At 35.6% G+C, this 17047-nt stretch overlaps 3 protein-coding genes across 7 annotated transcripts; 2 read left to right on the plus strand and 1 right to left on the minus strand.

The window, feature by feature from the left end:
- The first annotated feature begins 255 nt into the window (after positions 1-255).
- On the plus strand, positions 256-1508 carry LOC143188466 (STING ER exit protein). Its single transcript, XM_076392742.1, has 4 exons — positions 256-453; positions 527-683; positions 858-1086; positions 1267-1508. The coding sequence occupies exons 1-4, from the start codon at positions 333-335 to the stop codon at positions 1411-1413; spliced, it is 654 nt and encodes a 217-aa protein (XP_076248857.1). The 5' UTR covers positions 256-332; the 3' UTR covers positions 1414-1508.
- A 981-nt stretch (positions 1509-2489) lies between these two features.
- Positions 2490-14007, minus strand: LOC143188463 (uncharacterized). Of its 4 annotated transcripts, none has more exons than XM_076392735.1 (10): positions 13768-14007; positions 12370-12594; positions 11652-11849; positions 10787-10915; positions 6913-10655; positions 6419-6834; positions 6153-6344; positions 4015-4551; positions 3669-3917; positions 2490-3578 (listed from the first exon to the last, which is right to left on the minus strand). In XM_076392735.1, exons 2-10 carry the CDS (start codon positions 12561-12563, stop codon positions 2499-2501), a joined length of 6738 nt encoding a protein of 2245 aa, XP_076248850.1. In that variant the 5' UTR covers positions 12564-12594; positions 13768-14007; the 3' UTR covers positions 2490-2498. The 4 variants fall into 4 exon arrangements, with proteins under 4 accessions (XP_076248850.1, XP_076248848.1, XP_076248849.1 ...); XM_076392733.1 differs by lacking the exon at positions 11652-11849 and having other exon boundaries at positions 2490-3238; positions 3302-3578; positions 13768-14006; XM_076392734.1 differs by lacking the exon at positions 11652-11849 and having other exon boundaries at positions 2490-3226; positions 3302-3578; positions 13768-14005.
- Positions 14008-14126: 119 nt separating this feature from the next.
- Positions 14127-16534, plus strand: Cdk9 (Cyclin-dependent kinase 9). Of its 2 annotated transcripts, none has more exons than XM_076392740.1 (7): positions 14127-14448; positions 14548-14632; positions 15103-15193; positions 15278-15444; positions 15517-15756; positions 15827-15976; positions 16047-16534. In XM_076392740.1, the coding sequence occupies exons 1-7, from the start codon at positions 14342-14344 to the stop codon at positions 16353-16355; spliced, it is 1149 nt and encodes a 382-aa protein (XP_076248855.1). In that variant the 5' UTR covers positions 14127-14341; the 3' UTR covers positions 16356-16534. The 2 variants fall into 2 exon arrangements, with proteins under 2 accessions (XP_076248855.1, XP_076248856.1); XM_076392741.1 differs by having other exon boundaries at positions 14346-14483; positions 16047-16530.
- Positions 16535-17047: the final 513 nt, after the last annotated feature.

A 17047-nucleotide genomic window follows, 5' to 3' on the forward strand; every position in this document is an offset into this window, starting at 1 on the left:
GTGCGTGAGGGGCAGTGAAATTGTTAAAAAGTGCCCGAATTTGGTTTGGGGTCAAGCAAGTATTTTTGTTTGCAAGGGTCAAAAATCAATTTTTTTTAACGCACTTTTTTAAACTGTGACATCTTAAAAATGTATATATAACTGAAATAATATAAAATTCTAACGATTTTCGACAAAAATTACGTTTCAGAATTACTATATTTCGTAAACTGTTATATCAATAAAGTTGAGAACTTCTGCTTCATTCGACGCCTACACATAATCCAGGACTGTCAATACTGTTTTAATTATGCTATGATTTTAATATTTTGACTGTGTAATTTGAAGTAATCATGCCAAAAGTAGTTTCAAGGAGTATAATATGCTCCGATACAAAGGATCAAGAAGAATACAGCGAAGAGAAACCTCTACACATTTATTATTGCTTATGTGGACAAATGACGTTGATTTTAGGTTAGATTTACTTTATTGTCACATTAATTCTATTCAGTGAACTATGATACATAATTCTTTAATGTTTTTCTAGATTGTGCCATAGAAAAATTGCCTTTACGAAAGAGAGATGGTGCACGAGTTATCGATGGAAGTAAACACGCTCATAAAATGACTTGCGAGCAAGATGAAATTGTGTATCTGAAACGACCAGAAGGCATAGAAAAACAGCATCGGCAGAAATGTAAAAAGTGAGAAATATTCCTCTATATTAACTCGTTTTAAAGATATATTTACGACGCTTTTGTTGTACATATTTAGAAAAGAATGTTAAGGAATGCAATTGGTAATATTTAACATTGTAAAATATTTCTGCGAGTTATAACAAGGATAGTTAGTTACAATTTGTACATGTATTTTCACAGGTGTGGGCTGTTTCTTTATTATAAACATGATCAAGGAACGAATATTGTATTTATTGTGAAAGGTGCAGTGATCAAAAGTTCTGGCGAAGGCCCTATGACAGACATATATAATCAAGTGGCTATTGAGAAACCCAAGAAGATAATGGTAACAAAACATACAAAGAATATGGGCAAATTTAGTTCTGTCACTGTTTCTACAATTGATGAGGAAGAAGATGAAATTGAAGCTGTAAGTCAGAAGTTTAGAATTCTATTTTTGTATAAGCTAACACAAATTCTATATTATATGTACACGATTAGTAGCATTGAAATAAGCTAATATAAAATTAAAATTAATTGTAACTATAGCTTTTGGAATGAAAACTTTGTACTGTTCTTACGAAAGGTAATTAATATTTTCTATTTTCAGAGAGAAGTTGCTGATTCATATGCTAATAATGCACGAATAATTGAGAAACAATTAGAGAGGAAAGGAATGAATAAGAGAAAAGCCATGCCTCCTCCCGAAGTGGATCCTAAGAGAACAAGACCACGAGGGACATTATTAGATGTATAAAATTGAACTATGTTAGTATTATGTATATATACTAAATATGATTGTACATTAAGAAAAAGATAGAATAAAATGCTGTATAAATTTTTTTTATAAACTTTAGACTTATTTTCTCCTTTATATCTCATTATAGAATATAATGACTTAAAGAATTAAACCATTCTTTAACATTATATCGAATTATTTATTAACATTACATAAAAGTAAATTTTTAAAATATATAAATGACTAGATACAAATATTGCATAGAAATGTACATTGCAAAATATAGATATAAATGTAATAATAAATAAATATAATAACTACATTAAATTTATTAATAAGGATCATTGGAGGGTAAACGGAGTTCTACTTACAATCAGAATTAGTTGGTAAAATGGCAACATTAAATGGTAAGATCAGGAATTCCTTTACATATTACTGCAACTACTAAATTAGTAAATATAATTCTACGAGAAACAATTTTGGGCGATATGGCTCCTTAACGTGGAAGAAAGAAAGACCTATCTAAATATGTCATCTAACTGGCCATGTTAGATCTACTATCTATGAATATGTGATGTGTAATACTATGACATATTAAATGCGCACATTGGTTGAAAATTGGGTGGGACGTTAAGCTAGCTGCATTCGTGACCAAAAGTGATATTTTCATTAATGTCCTAGGTTGTGCAATTATAATAACTGAATTCAATCGATACCCATAAACGTCTCGAAGACCCATATTTCCACTCTGCCCGAGATCAGATATAGTTGAGAAAAAAAAAAAACGATTTAACACGAAACTCGTATATACCTAGTGCCATATTTCATCCATATAGTTACCTTTAACAATTACAACAAAATCATAGCACATTTTCTATATCTAATAAATGCATTTCAAATATATTCCCTTTTTTTGACGATTCTCTGTCAACTGCAACTTGCTTTAAATTAAAATTATCATATAATTCTATTTTTACACAGAGTACGATTCCATCAATGGAATTATCACGTTTTGCGGTTATAGACGTCAGTTTTATATATCATTCATAAAACTAATAGCGCGATGTATGCAGGAAACCATACAAAGCGACTAGTCTATAAATTTAAGTATTGATCTGAGAAGATTTAATATCAGCTTTCTTAAGTATCGTGGGCTCGTCTTTTAAAAAGGTTCCCGATCTAGAGCCCACAGTGGGCTGTTTCGGAACTTCCCCATTATGGCACTTATTTTTCATTTTCTCATCGCCAATGGCCTTACCGTTTGCCCTTTTATTAGTAACAGCAGACTTGATCATTCTGTTAGTACCAGACGATTTCGGGGAAGATCTCTTACTAGGGCTCTCGGAGCCCTGCGAGCTCGGCGCTCCTTCTTTCTTATCTCTTCTTACATTAGGATGATTAATCATGGATTGCGTAACAGGTCGTGTACTCCCACTCTTACTCGGCACACTATTCAATAACTTACTTGGAACATCCGGCGTCTTTGCAGCGTCCAGAAGGTTTCTTCGCAAACTAGGCGACCCATGGTAGGCGCTAATAGCCGCTGCTCTGCTTCTGCTGGCCGCCGTCGAGCTTTCCAGCGACCTGAGAGGTCTCCTCGTCACTGTCAGAGGACTTCTCTGCTGTATCGGTGGCGAGTTCTTCTTCACCCTGTCGTAAATCTGCGTCTTGCTCGTCGTCTTCCCCAGAGTCGGCGAAAGCTTGTTCGACGTGTTCGATTTGGGCGTGGTTGTTATTTCGGTCATCAGACTGTCTGTCGACATTGAGGTGTCCATCTTGCTCGACTTCCTTTTAGCAGGCGCGGGCTTGTTCTTCGATTCTGCCAGCGAATCTACAGACAAACCTATTTCCGTATTTTTCTGTTTAAAAGAGGGTGATTCTGGACGTGTGATACCACAGCTCTTACTAATTGTCTCCTTTTTATTGTTCGTTCTGCTAGCGTTAGGCTCCGTTAAGCTATCGGATGACAGAGCTTTCACGTCCTTTTGTATGGGTAACTTTATCTTTGCTAGGGGTTTCTTTTCTGTAGCACGTTTCATCGCGGGGCTGGAGGTTCGTGAGGAATCCGAGGACGAGATCATTATTTTTCGTCGTGGCTGAACGATTACCTTCTCCTGGTGCACTATCTGCGGAGTCTCTTTGGGGACAGATTTGTTTCTCGGTTCTAGGTATCTTGACTTCACCTGAAAGTTAGTGAATCATTTTTGAAAAATAATTTACTCTATTTTACGATTTTTAGAATCCTAGAAACATGATAAAAATGATAGAATTACTTCTATTTTATTGGGCCATGACTTCGGTCTAGTTGCATCAGTAGTAGTCTGCTTATCATCAGGCATTTTGCGTTCCATTGGATCACTTTTTGGTTTATTATTGTTATTGTTGAGAACCTTCTTCACTGGTTGCGCTGCTGTCATTTGTTTTAGAGTTTTATCGTTGTGTTCAGAGATGACCATCTTAACGCGTTTTAAATCCAAGCTGCGGTTTGTTGTTGTCGAACGACTGGATGCTGGCCTGGGTTCCTGGCGATAGACATAATTAAACAGAAATGAAGAGTTTTGTAAACCAAAAGCAAGCTAGATAGTGGAATTTATTTATGTAATATGTAATGGTATTTACTTTCACAAAATTAGAATGCCTCGATTGACGTTTAGTACTTTCATGAGGTAATATCACGAGGCAAGCCAATTCTTGTATTCTACGTCGCAGTTCTAAGTCCATTTTCAACCAAGTAGTGGTCCTTGCTGCTCGTGCTGCGTCTCTAACTAAACACTTCTCTACTCGACTCTGGATTTTGTTTAAGAAATCAATAAACAAAGGCCCCCATTTGATCTTTTCTTGGGCCTCGTCCATCTGAGCCGAAGCTAACATTTTGTGTAACTTTGAGTAACTTTTACAGGCTTGTTCAGGAGGCAAACGTTCCGCAGCTGCTAAGAAATTATCCTCTAAACGACTAATATTCCATGTCAGTTCTCTACCGAGTGATTGGAAATTTTCATTTCCTAATACTCCTGAGAAATTGTCTGATAGGAATTTCACTGATGTTTCCAACAGATTTGAGACCATTCTGAACACTGGCTCAGCCCAGCGAACATTTGGCAAGGTTGCAAGAAGTTTATCACAATCCATCATAGTTTGAAGTACGTTGTCCGTAGACTAGGATTTTATAACAAAAAGATAGTAATTGTAATCATGAAAAATGATTAAAGAATATAAATTGTTTAAAAAAAATATGGACAAAAATTGGCTAACTTTGGCTGACGATTACTCCGCGAAAAATCGTCATACACGCATAATCTTTTTTTTAAATTAAAGCCTGAAATCTTTACTTTAAGGTACTATGCCTGGTTTTAAGTTCAATGCACCCTTACTATTATAACCCCTTGAATCGAAGGACATATTTGTCATAGTGAACATTGCAAACTTCGATGAAATACATAGACTTGCAAAAATTTTTTTCAGAGATACCGTTCACGGTGTCATAAAGTTCGAACCTTCCCCTTTAATTTAAAAAAAAGACCAAGTCACTGCGATTTTTTTTCGCAAAGTTACAGCACTTTGAAGTAGACCATGCATTTCTGTCATATACTGTCACTGCCTGCTGTGTTGTAAAAATGTAAGGGTTACTTTGAAGTACTGTAACTTTGCGAAAAAAAATCGTATCGACTTGATCTTTTTTTTAAACTGCAGGGAAAGATTCAAACTTTATGATACCGCAAGCGGCATCCCTCAAAAAAATTTGAGCAAGTCCCTACATTCCGTCAAACTTTGCAGTTTGTCATATTAAAAATTGTCAACTTTGGCGGAATACAGAGACTTGCATAAATTTTTTTGAGGGATACCGCTTGCGGTGTCATAAAGTTTGAACCTTCCCCTGCAATTTAAAAAAAAGATCAAGTCGATGCGATTTTTTTTCGCAAAATTACACGACTTCAAAGTAAACCTTGCATTTTTACAGTACAGCAGCTAGTGGCGGTAAATGACAAAAATACAAGGGTTACTTTAAAGTGCTGTAACTTTGCGAAAAAAAATCAGATCGACTTGATCTTTTTTTTAAATTACAGGGGAAGGTTCAAATTTTATGACACCGTAAGCGGTATCCCTCAAAAAAATTTATGCAAGTCCCTGCATTCCGTCAAAGTTGGCTGTTTTTACTATGAGAAACTGCAAACTTTGACGGAATGCATGGACCTGCCAAAATTTTTTCTTGGGATTTCACTAGCGGTGTCATAAAATTTGAACCTTCCCCTGTAATTTAAAAAAAAGATCAAGTCGATGCGATTTTTTTTCGCAAAGTTACAGCACTTTAAAGTAACCCTTGTATTTTTGTCATTTACCGCCATTAGCTGCTATGCTGTAAAAATGCATGGTCTACTTTGAAGTGCTGTAACTTTGCGAAAAAAAATCGCAGCGACGTGCTCTTTTTTTTAAATTAAAGAGGAAAGTTCAATCTGTATGCCACTGCAAACGGCATTCTTCAAAAAAATTTTGACAAGTTCCTACATTCCGTCAAACTTTGCCATTTTCAATATTACAAACATGCTCTCAGGTTTAAAGGGTTACAGTATTAGGAATATATAAAGATGAAAATCGGGTCATGGTGTCCTAAAGTGAAGACTTCAAGCTGTAATTTAAAAAAAAGATCATGATTCTACGATAATTTTTCGGGAAGTAATCGTCAGTCAAAGTTAGTCAATTATTTCCAAAAATTTGTCTATGCCATAAATTTTTTTAACAGTACATTAACAATTACATACCATGTGAACAATATGCTGATGATAACATTTTTCCATAAGTTCTCTAGGAAGAGTCGCAAATGCTTTGCAAGGCCATATTCGCACAAAATGTCTCGTAATCCATCGCAGAGATTTTCGATATACTTCGTCAAGACCATAAGCGGCTGCCAAAGGCATGCATTCCAGTACACCGACAGCGCATATTTGACAAGGCTATAAACACATAATTATTATATCAATAAGAAATCTTCAAAATATTTTATAATATAGAAACAAATTCTTAATACCTTATGGAACAAATGACAATATTTCGTTTTAAGTGTGTATCCTATTACTTCTTTAAGACCTTCTAAACATAGCATGTCAGCTAACGTAGCTAATTCAACTATGCTGATAGAATCTGGTATATTACTTTCTCCGCTGTATATGTGGCACAATGCAAAGTGTACCGCATCGTAAGAATATCCTTGCAAGGAAATAACATTCCCTGTACTTTCGATCCATCCTCCGCTAAGAATTGCTGCGAAGTACTGACAACGAGAACTTAATATGCATTTATGAGCCCTTATACGGCGCCCTGCCACGTCGATCGTAATATCTGGATTGATTTCTTCTAAAAACATTCTTAGCAAATCCTCTCCAAGCCTGTTGTACGGTCTTCCTCCTGCTATACTCGATGTTTCCGTCTCTTCTGTACTCCCTTCTAAAAACAAGGAGTATTAATTAGTGAATATTATAACTTGCTACGAGATTTTTGTTTTTAAATCGATTAATTACGCACCAGCTCCAGAACGACCCATACTACTCTGCATACTGCTTAAATCTGACTCTGATATAATGCCTTCGCCGTCGTATTCTCCTGTTAACTCTTCCAACGGAGACTTTTGCTTAGAAGGCAAGGAAGTGCTCATAACCGAAGTGAATTTCCTAGGAAGTGGCCTAACCGATCCATTCGTTCTGGTCATAACTAATTTACTTTCAATCCAGGAAGTCTCTGGTATACTATTGCACATGCGATACGTACTCCTCTCTTCTTTTATAGTCAAGATATCTGTTGTATGAGACGTTACTGGCGTTTTATCCAGATCCGACAGTCGAACAAAATTGGATGTCGATGCTTTGAGACTGTGCCCGCCACTTTTTTCATTCTTCTCAGGTGCTGCGTTATGACTGTCATACGTTGCCTCTGATTTGATGTAGTCTGGACTCTTCAATTCGCTTTCGATCTTCTTGATCGTCTCATTTAGCGATTTATGGGTTTCAGATATCTTATTAGCTACAGGAGGAACTACTTGGGGTCGATCTATGTTTGGCACTTCACCGTTTAATAACTCAGAGAATTCATAGTCATGATTATCGCTATCAGGGGATGGTCCACTGCCACTGCTAATGTCAAACGTTTCGCTTTTACGTGTCTGCCCCTCGGTGCTCTCTGTGCACGTCTTCTCCCACGCCGAGGTCTCTGAGTATTCATCTTCGTAAGCCTTCACGTCAGTAGTATTAAGATTTTCTGCAGTTCGTTCAGCTTTTAATTCTGTGTACTCGTGTTGCTTTATACTCACACGGAGTTCTTCGTTTATCACTTCAACATGAGAATTTGGAGGCGTGTCTCTTGTATCGAATTCGAAAGCATCTTCTGATGATGTGTCCATGTTACTCAATGCACCGTTTCCTTCTTGAGGTAATTTAGAGTTTCTCTGACCAATAGCCTCCTGTTTTGGAGCATCGTTCAAAGACTGACTCGAACAGCTAGGCTTCGCCTGCAGTTTTTTCAAGTCTCCTCGATCCACGGAGAGACTGTGCGCGCGCTTGTGCTCTTTTCTAAACATTATCTCCTTCGCGACATGTCCATTGTTGTTAACGCTCTGCGTCTTATCGACATTCCACGAGTGTCGTTTAAACGTCGGCCGTGACGAAGATAATGTTCTTCTTCTTACCACAGGAGAATCAGACTCTATGTACATGAATACGCTTGGCTTCGCTTTCTCTTTAACGCTTTTTTGCTCATTCGATTCATCTTCTCTAGTTGTGAGGCTGCTCTCTCGAGAGTTAGTATCTTCTGACTTCGTTTCCATCCGTTTTTCACAGAACGTGGAAAAGCTTCTCCTATGCGTAGGCTGTACCATATTTTCAGTGTTCTTAGGTGGATCATTTAAATCGATGAACATAGAGAAAATATTCTTCTTATCAGCTCCCTCATTAGACTTATCAGACTTACCATTAGCCTCCTCTGTTTCTGACTTTCTACTTTTCGATGCATTAATTGCAGTCGACATATCGACATAAAATTCACAGTAAGATTTACTACTTCCATTTTGCTCCTGTTTCTCGGTTGAACAGTTTTGCTGTGGAGATGGTTTACAGTCCATATCCTTTAAATTCACAAAGAAACCCAAACTACCATGCTTTTCGTGGTTGCTTATTTTTCGAACGGGTTTTTTGATGCATTCTGAAGTCGAAAAGCTTTGAGACATGCCTTCGTGGGAGTCATTCGATGCTTTGGATTCGCTTTTACTGCAATCACTCATGTCTACTACCCACGCAGTCATGGAAGATGACATCCTTGAGGGTTTTACCTTTAATTCAGGTTCACTCATGATAACAGAACCTCCAGAGACAATTGGAGTGGACTCTGTTTTCCGTCGCACAGTGGGACTGTCTGTTGGCTTAGAATAATCTGAAGTGCTAACACCGCCTGAAATAATAGGTGTTGTCTCATCACATTTTCTTTTTTTTAGCGTGTCCATCTTGCTATCCTTTTCCAAAATAGAATTCAATGTAACAGGCAAACTGCTGCTACAATTGGAACCATTATCCAATCCTGTTTGATACTCCATGACCATTTTGTCACTGGCACTTCTTGTTACAGGGTAAATTATACTGGTTTTATCATTTTGTAGAGTATTATTAGCTTCAGGTGGTGTTTGATCAATTTCATACTGTCCATTATCTAATGGCAAATAGGGCATTGCATGGTACTGTGTTCCAGTAGATATTTGAACATCCACAGTGAACTTGCTTAGAACATTGCTGATAGGAATTGAAGGTTCTTCAGGTGGAATGAAACATGAATCGCCATCGACACGATGACCTGAGTATTGAGGTATAGCATTCTGAAACACCAAATTTCCTTGACGTCGTTCATATTCTTGCCTCAATACCGACAACTTTTCGTCATTAGAATCCAGCTCGAATGTATTTCTTCTAATAAGGGAAGGTCGTCCAGTGTCTTCTGAATTTCCATCTTTGTCACTGATTTCTTCAGTTTTCTCGTTTTTACTATCCACCACGTCGCCAGGAGTTTCGTTATCATTATTAATACGTGATGCGTATCGATCATTGTTCATATTTTTATTATTGTCAGGGCAAGGGGAAGGATGTGCGCTTTCACCACTGTCCGCTTCTTTAATTTCTACAGCTAAAGATTCCTTATTCGTTTCTGCATTTATATTTATCTTATCCTCGCACATGGAATCAGTCCTTCGAATTTTACGCGTGTCTGCGAAAGGTTCCAAGTGTTCTGTGAGCTTTAGCTCCCTTTCAAATTTAGCAACTCTTTCGTGTCCAGTTTGTAAATTAGCTGTTTTAAAGGATGTGAGCTTGTAACACTGGTCTTCTGTAGGATCGCTGGGTTTACTTGTAACATATTCGGATGAATAAGAAGCAAACGATTGCGGTTTTTCATCGAAGCATTGATTTTTCGCTACATTTGAAGCTGGAACTTCGATTTCATCATTGAGAGTCGACGCATCGATGAAATAATAGTTGCTTGTATTACAGGAACTTGTTTGTTTCGGTACGTCGTAGGATACTTCAAGCCTTGCATTCTCTGGTTGTGCACTTAGAGTTTGAGTGTAATTAGAACGACAGATCTTTTCATTATGAGATTTCTCTGCAGATTCTCCTTTTGGGTATTCCTTTTCAACATCTGTGCTGACGGAAGAAGCGTTGCCGAGGTCAATGAATTCAAACGATTCGTTTTCATCGCTACCACAGTCTGATTCGTAAAATGGATCGCTAAGTACTTGATTTTCGTATTGAAAAATTTCGTCCGTGTGCAATTTCGCTTTTTGAGCATTTTCGGTGGATGAACTCGAGGAATCTAATTGGGGTTGTTCTGCGTCGACAGAAGAACACGTTGCGCTGTGATCGGTCGAAGCGCATTCCAATAATCCTGATTCTACCGAATCTTTTATGTGACATGTGCTATTGTAATTGGTGACAGAATCGTAGCGCTCTCCTTCTGCTGCTAGCTTCTGATCTTTATTATTCGCTCGTCTAACACGTACTTTATCTAAATCTTCGTTCGTAGATGCGTATTCTGTGACTTGCAGTTCCTCAAAGTCGCTACTCGAATTTTCAGACGTTGTGTTCCCATGCGGACTTACAGAACCAGTTTCTAAACCAGAATCAGCCATATCGGATAATGTGGGACTTATATCCACAATAGCATATTCTCTCACATTTCTTGCGTTTTTGATATTTGTTCTTGAATTAGCTCCTGTTGACATGCAATCTGCATATCTTTGACATAAAAATAAGCTTATGAATATGAATGAAAAAATAATTATACAACTTAATTTTTTTTCTATTAAAAATTATAGTAATTCAGCAGTATTTTACAAAATAAATTTTAGAATATTGTGAACTGTAACCTTTTATCGATGTTGGTTATAGTATTAACACAGGATGCATTCACAAAGTTCGACGTATAGGTCACATTCAAAATAAAATCTACTAGTAGTTTTTCTTCTTGTAAGAAGTTGGAATTTGTGTATAAAAGCCTGAAATTACATAAATGTTAGAATAATATATAAGAATAAAATAAAAGAAACATATTTAATATGACATTATTCTATTATGTGCATTCTATTACATACATGATAAAAGTGACTGATGATATACCACATGCTGATTGTTGTAATTTATGCTAATCACCAGAGTATACTATATAATATATACTGTATCACACAAGTGTGAACATAAATACACTTAAAAAGGCTGTGTGTATAAAATAATAAAACATGACAGAACACAAAAATTATAGCTTACTTGTTTTCATTCTAATGAGAGGAAAACATCTACAACTTTTAAAATAATTATCAAGAATGGACAATTTCTACATGTTCTTTTATACATCAAATATCAACTTATCTTCACAAAATAAACACAAACATTTTCTATACACTGAGAAAATACATACTCATAATTTCTTAAGGAAATATTTTTAGTACACAATAATTTATATAAGATACATGCAAATAAAAATATTCCATTTTGGACAAACGAAATACATTGAACTTAAGACAGTCAGGAAAATTTGTGTGCTCAATTTATTAAATCATTGTGACAATTAGATGATAAACTTATTAAAGATTTTTATTGAATGTAAATTCTCACAAATGTTCCTGAATTAAACAGAAGTCCATAGAGCTACAGTCTGCAATATTTGAGTGAAAAATATTTATACATTTTTTATAGACACTGCTTCTAAGTAAATGATTAACGATATGGCTATACCTCACAAAACCCTCGATATGATGAAAAATTTCCGGTTTATCAAGGATGCAATCAATGTGATTGTTAGTATATACAAAATAAGGCTCAAGAACCTTGTAAAAATGTGGAGCTCTTGTTTTAACAATACACTGGTTTGTTCGTATTACATTATATCCATGTATTATGTTAAAATCACAATACAAGGAGTCTGTAAATATTCTACAATAAAACACTCTATTCAGTTCATGTATTCATAGACTTATATTTTGTACATGTAGAAGGTTTTATATACACATTCTCATGAATTACAGTTGTATAACAATTATAAAGATAAATTTGAGAAGAATTCAACAAATATCAAATAATGAAGTAAAATACAACAAATTCTTCACATATCCCAACTTGTTATATATAATTTGGAATTAACAGTTTCAAATACTTTATAATTTTGTATAATATATGCCAATTAATTTTGTATTCAATTATCATACATACTAATCATACAAATCAAATTACATGACCAAAGCCAATTCATTGAAACTATTAAATACATCATGCAAGAACTTATAATTTAAATGAATCACTTTCACTTGACAATGTAAATTCTTTTACATTTGAGGTAATTAATTATTTTAATTTAACAGAATTTTATACAAATTATATTTCATGTGTTTGAAATGATATCTGAATGAAAATGAAATTCATTTTAAAATACAACAATGAAAAATGATTACTTTACCTCAAAATATTATCTTGCAGATTACTAAGACTTTTTGTAACAATCTGATCTTTTTCTATCCGTTGATGCTTCTTGAATGTTTCACTTAAAGGAAGTTCAGGCACAACAGAAGCATAAAGAGGATGGCAATAAAGCCATTGATGTGTCCTGTGTAAATTTCCACTTTTTTTGTTGTTGCTCCTGCCTCCAGCCATGAGGCATGTTTAATATTTCATACTTGTCCACCTGTAATCCACAAAAATGTTCGAATGGAAAAAAACTAATCACATAAAAAAAATTATCTAACACTACTGGTACCACATCTGTGTGTGAAATATTAAAGATTACTCTAGTTCCTAGAACATTTTGTATTTGTCAACAAACGTATTAAAATAATTATGAATGAATTTATTAGATAAATATATAGTATTTATGACTTTTCTTTATGAAAAAAGATTGAAAACCCTTCCCATGTAAATATTTATTAAATTTTAACAGTTTTACTATTCAAATTTAGTTTCAAAGTTCAAATTATCATAACATCTATAAAAGAAACATTTATCAAGGTTAAAAACATAAACGATTCTCCCGTGTGTACACGATTGCTGACAAAGTACACAACAATTTCAAGGTCAACATAGTAGATACTTCTTGCATAGCAATTACCATTCTTACGGTATCTCTAAATTCAAGCAGCGCGTATAATTCATTTACGCACTTCATGAACCGTGCCCCGAACTACAAAAAAATCCACTATCTAATCAAGAAACCATTACATAATATTATTATTCGATATCATCCGAAAAAGCAAGTTAAACATTCGCCGAAAGCGTGAAACACGCATTATTACGTTTAACCTTAAATTCGACATGCAATCGCATATGGGATTCCTGAATAAACCATCTCAACAAACGCCAAAAACGAAACTCGAAAAATTCGTTGCGACCCGAATAGAAAACTCGAAAAAATACCCCGAACGATTTTTGTACCCCCGAACGTGAGAATTCACAATTGAAATCGAAGGGTGCTGAAACAAAATAAATGAAGCCGATCGATTGGATAGCCGACGTACTTTTATATTACGACTAGCAAAACAAAATGCAAAACGTACTGTCAGACAGCCACGGTTCTCTGACACTTAAAAAGCACCGATCGAACACACCTTGTTGACTGTCATTCAACGCATCCCTGCTTAGCATCCCGATGCAGGTGCACGTCTCGGTTTCGGATATTAAATCGTGTAACAGAGACGAATTACTCGGCCACGACAGTTCGATTCTGTTTCGAGAGAATCGCAGAGGAATCGTGATAATTCTACGAGACTTGTCGTCGCGCTACAACATTCTGGCAAATATCATTTTGACAAGACTTTCTCAATAATTTATTGATCGCTCTTGGTGCATATACGTACTTACGTACCTCGCATTATTTCGGTTCTGGATGCACCGGTTCGGCTTTACCATCATCACACAGCCAAGCGAAGCGTGGTTCTCTCGCGCATCTTGCTCGACGCTTTCCCTGCGAAATTCGACGGCTATTAACAGCGCGAAGATATCAAATGCTCGATTGTTTGTTGTTCGAAACGCGTAAATATGCGACGGTCGTTTTCTCCCGATATGAAAGCGTGAGACTGCTTACTGATGAGCTCTGCTAGGTGGCGCGCCACTAATCAATTCTTTTTTTTGCTTTGAGGTTATGTGCAGGGCGCTCCGTCAAATTCGATATTTAGGGCGGGAAGATCGTATCGAATGATGATCGAACGCTTGATTGTTGGTTTGAAATGTGTATGTAAGGGACGATTGTTTTCTTTTAATGCGAAAGCGTGAGATTATTTATTGATAAAATCCGCCAGGTGGCGCTCAGGCTCGAGATGAATTTTTAATTTTGAGGTTATGTGCAAGAATGTTCTGTCAAACTCGCTCCGTGGACCATCGTGAGTTCTCGCTTACGATGCTGTTATGCTGGAGTAATGTTTACCTAATGAATATTGAAGATGAACACGAAGGAAAAGGAGAAGTATATCGAGGAGTTTGATTTTCCTCATTGTGACGAGTCCTCGAAATATGAGAAGGTTGCGAAAATCGGCCAGGGCACCTTTGGGTGAGTCCAACGTGGAATTGAGGATGTGCTTTCAGGTTATGTCTCTGCGTGATTCAACGGATTTTTCACGATTTTGCTTAACACTGATGATTTCTGTAGGGAGGTGTTCAAGGCTAGGGATAAGAACTGTACTAAAAAATTTGTAGCGATGAAGAAAGTGTTAATGGATAATGAAAAGGAGGGGGTACGTACGATTTCGAATATTCGATCGTTATTGTGTCTTGTCGCGTCTATTTCCACTTTTTTCAACATCATCTGATCGTGTAAATACTAGTCGAGACCAAAATATTTCCCTCACTTTTGGTGGTGTATCCAATTTGTCCTCAGAATGACAAAAGGTCATGTAAACATAGGTCTGGAAACTCTCCCTTTCTGAGATGTAAATACTTTTTGTTCGTGGTGGAATATTTGAGGAATGCTTGCAATTAGGGATCTATGCATATCCATGCATTTGTCTTTAGTAAAAATAAAATATGTTATTAAAGTGGGATCATTTATTTTGGTATCACCTTGTATATCAGCCATCTATAAAGAAACAGTAATTTCGTATGTGTTAATTCTAAAGTAAAATCATTGAAAATAATATATTTGCAACTATATTTTTGTTTTAAACAATGTGGAGCACAATATGACATTATCTTTTTACTTCTACAGTTTCCTATAACTGCTTTGAGAGAAATAAGGATATTGCAGTTACTAAAGCATGAAAATGTAGTAAATTTAATAGAGATATGTAGAACACGAGGTACATATTTTCTTTAATGGAAATGTTTTACAATAATATACTTGTATAAAGTACAGAGTGATTAATATTGAAAATTTTTTTTAGCAACTCAATATAATCGTTATCGTTCTACATTTTACCTTGTGTTTGACTTCTGTGAACACGATTTAGCAGGTTTATTGTCCAATGTAAATGTGAAGTTTAGTTTAGGAGAAATTAAAAAAGTTATGCAACAGTTGTTAAATGGTCTCTATTATATTCATAGTAATAAGGTAAGATTTATATAATCAGAAAAAATATAATTTCCATGATTAAAACTTGCACAATAATTTCCTCATTAACAGATTTTGCATAGAGATATGAAGGCTGCAAATGTTTTAATAACAAAAAATGGTATACTAAAATTAGCTGACTTTGGGTTAGCTCGTGCATTTAGCGCTAACAAAAATGGCCAACCGAATCGTTATACGAACAGAGTTGTTACTCTTTGGTACAGACCACCAGAGCTCCTGCTTGGTGATAGAAATTATGGTCCTCCTGTAGATTTATGGGGTGCCGGATGCATAATGGCTGAAATGTGGACCAGGAATGTATTTCTATGATTTTGAGATTTGTCAATGGATGAACATGTTTTTTCATCTTTTGGTTTTATATAGGTCACCTATAATGCAAGGAAATACAGAGCAACAGCAACTCATACTAATTTCTCAATTATGCGGTTCTATAACAACAGAAGTGTGGCCTGGAGTAGAGAATTTAGAGTTATTTAATAAAATGGATTTACCTAAAGGTCAAAAGCGAAAGGTAAACATTGTAGAATGTGTGTAACACATAATTTTTTTGGAATATATAATGAGTAAACATTTCTGTGTAGGTCAAAGATAGATTGAAGCCTTATCTAAAGGATCCTTATGCATGCGACTTGTTAGACAAACTCCTAATTCTCGATCCATCCAAAAGATACGATTCGGACTCCGCCCTGAACCACGATTTCTTCTGGACCGATCCAATGCCTTGTGATCTTAGCAAAATGTTGGCACAACATACGCAAAGTATGTTCGAGTACTTAGCCCCACCGAGACGTCCTGGCCATATACGTCACCCACATCACCAAGTACCTGGAGGGCCTGCTAAACCTAGTTCTAGCGTGGCTGAAAGTGGTTATCAAGATCGTGTATTCTAGCACATTCTACTCAGAAGAATGTAGACTGCTGTTTTTATTTTTCATCTTTTTCATCCTTCTAAATTTGATAATCCACAGAATACTTGAACTTCATCAGTAATTGTAAGCTTTTAAGTTAAAATTCAGTGTCTGATTTATATCAATTCTGGAAATAAAATGTAAGATTTTCTTATACATATATATACATACATATATATATAAATTTTGTACAAACAAAAGCAGTCTCCTGATTTAAGCCTTATATTTCCAGAAATATTTCTTTTTTTCATAATTTGTGGTCATTTTAACGAAGACAGCACTATTTTATATTTGCTGTTATTCAATTATGCGATCATCGCACATTCAGAATTCGCTAATCTTCACATTTGAGTAATTTTAAATCTACTTTGTCAAACATATGTCAAAACACGTTTTATTTTAATAAGCAAATTTCAATCTTACAATTGTCTTTGAATCGATAGTGTTAATAACTGTGAAGGAAGTCATAAATGTGTACAAACCTATATCTCCTAAACCTAAAAAGAATTTTGAGTAGTACTCATGCAATGAAAGCGTGATAATTAGCGAGTTCGATAGTATTCAGTGATTGTACATTTAATTTTACGTCTGTATCATGGTGGTCGTGAAGAAAGCAATATCGTGCACAGCACCGAGAGAAGAAATATTAAATATTTACACGATCGTATGTTCGT

The sequence above is a fragment of the Calliopsis andreniformis genome, chromosome 2, assembly GCF_051401765.1.
Source record: "Calliopsis andreniformis isolate RMS-2024a chromosome 2, iyCalAndr_principal, whole genome shotgun sequence".
NCBI lineage: Eukaryota > Metazoa > Arthropoda > Insecta > Hymenoptera > Andrenidae > Calliopsis > Calliopsis andreniformis.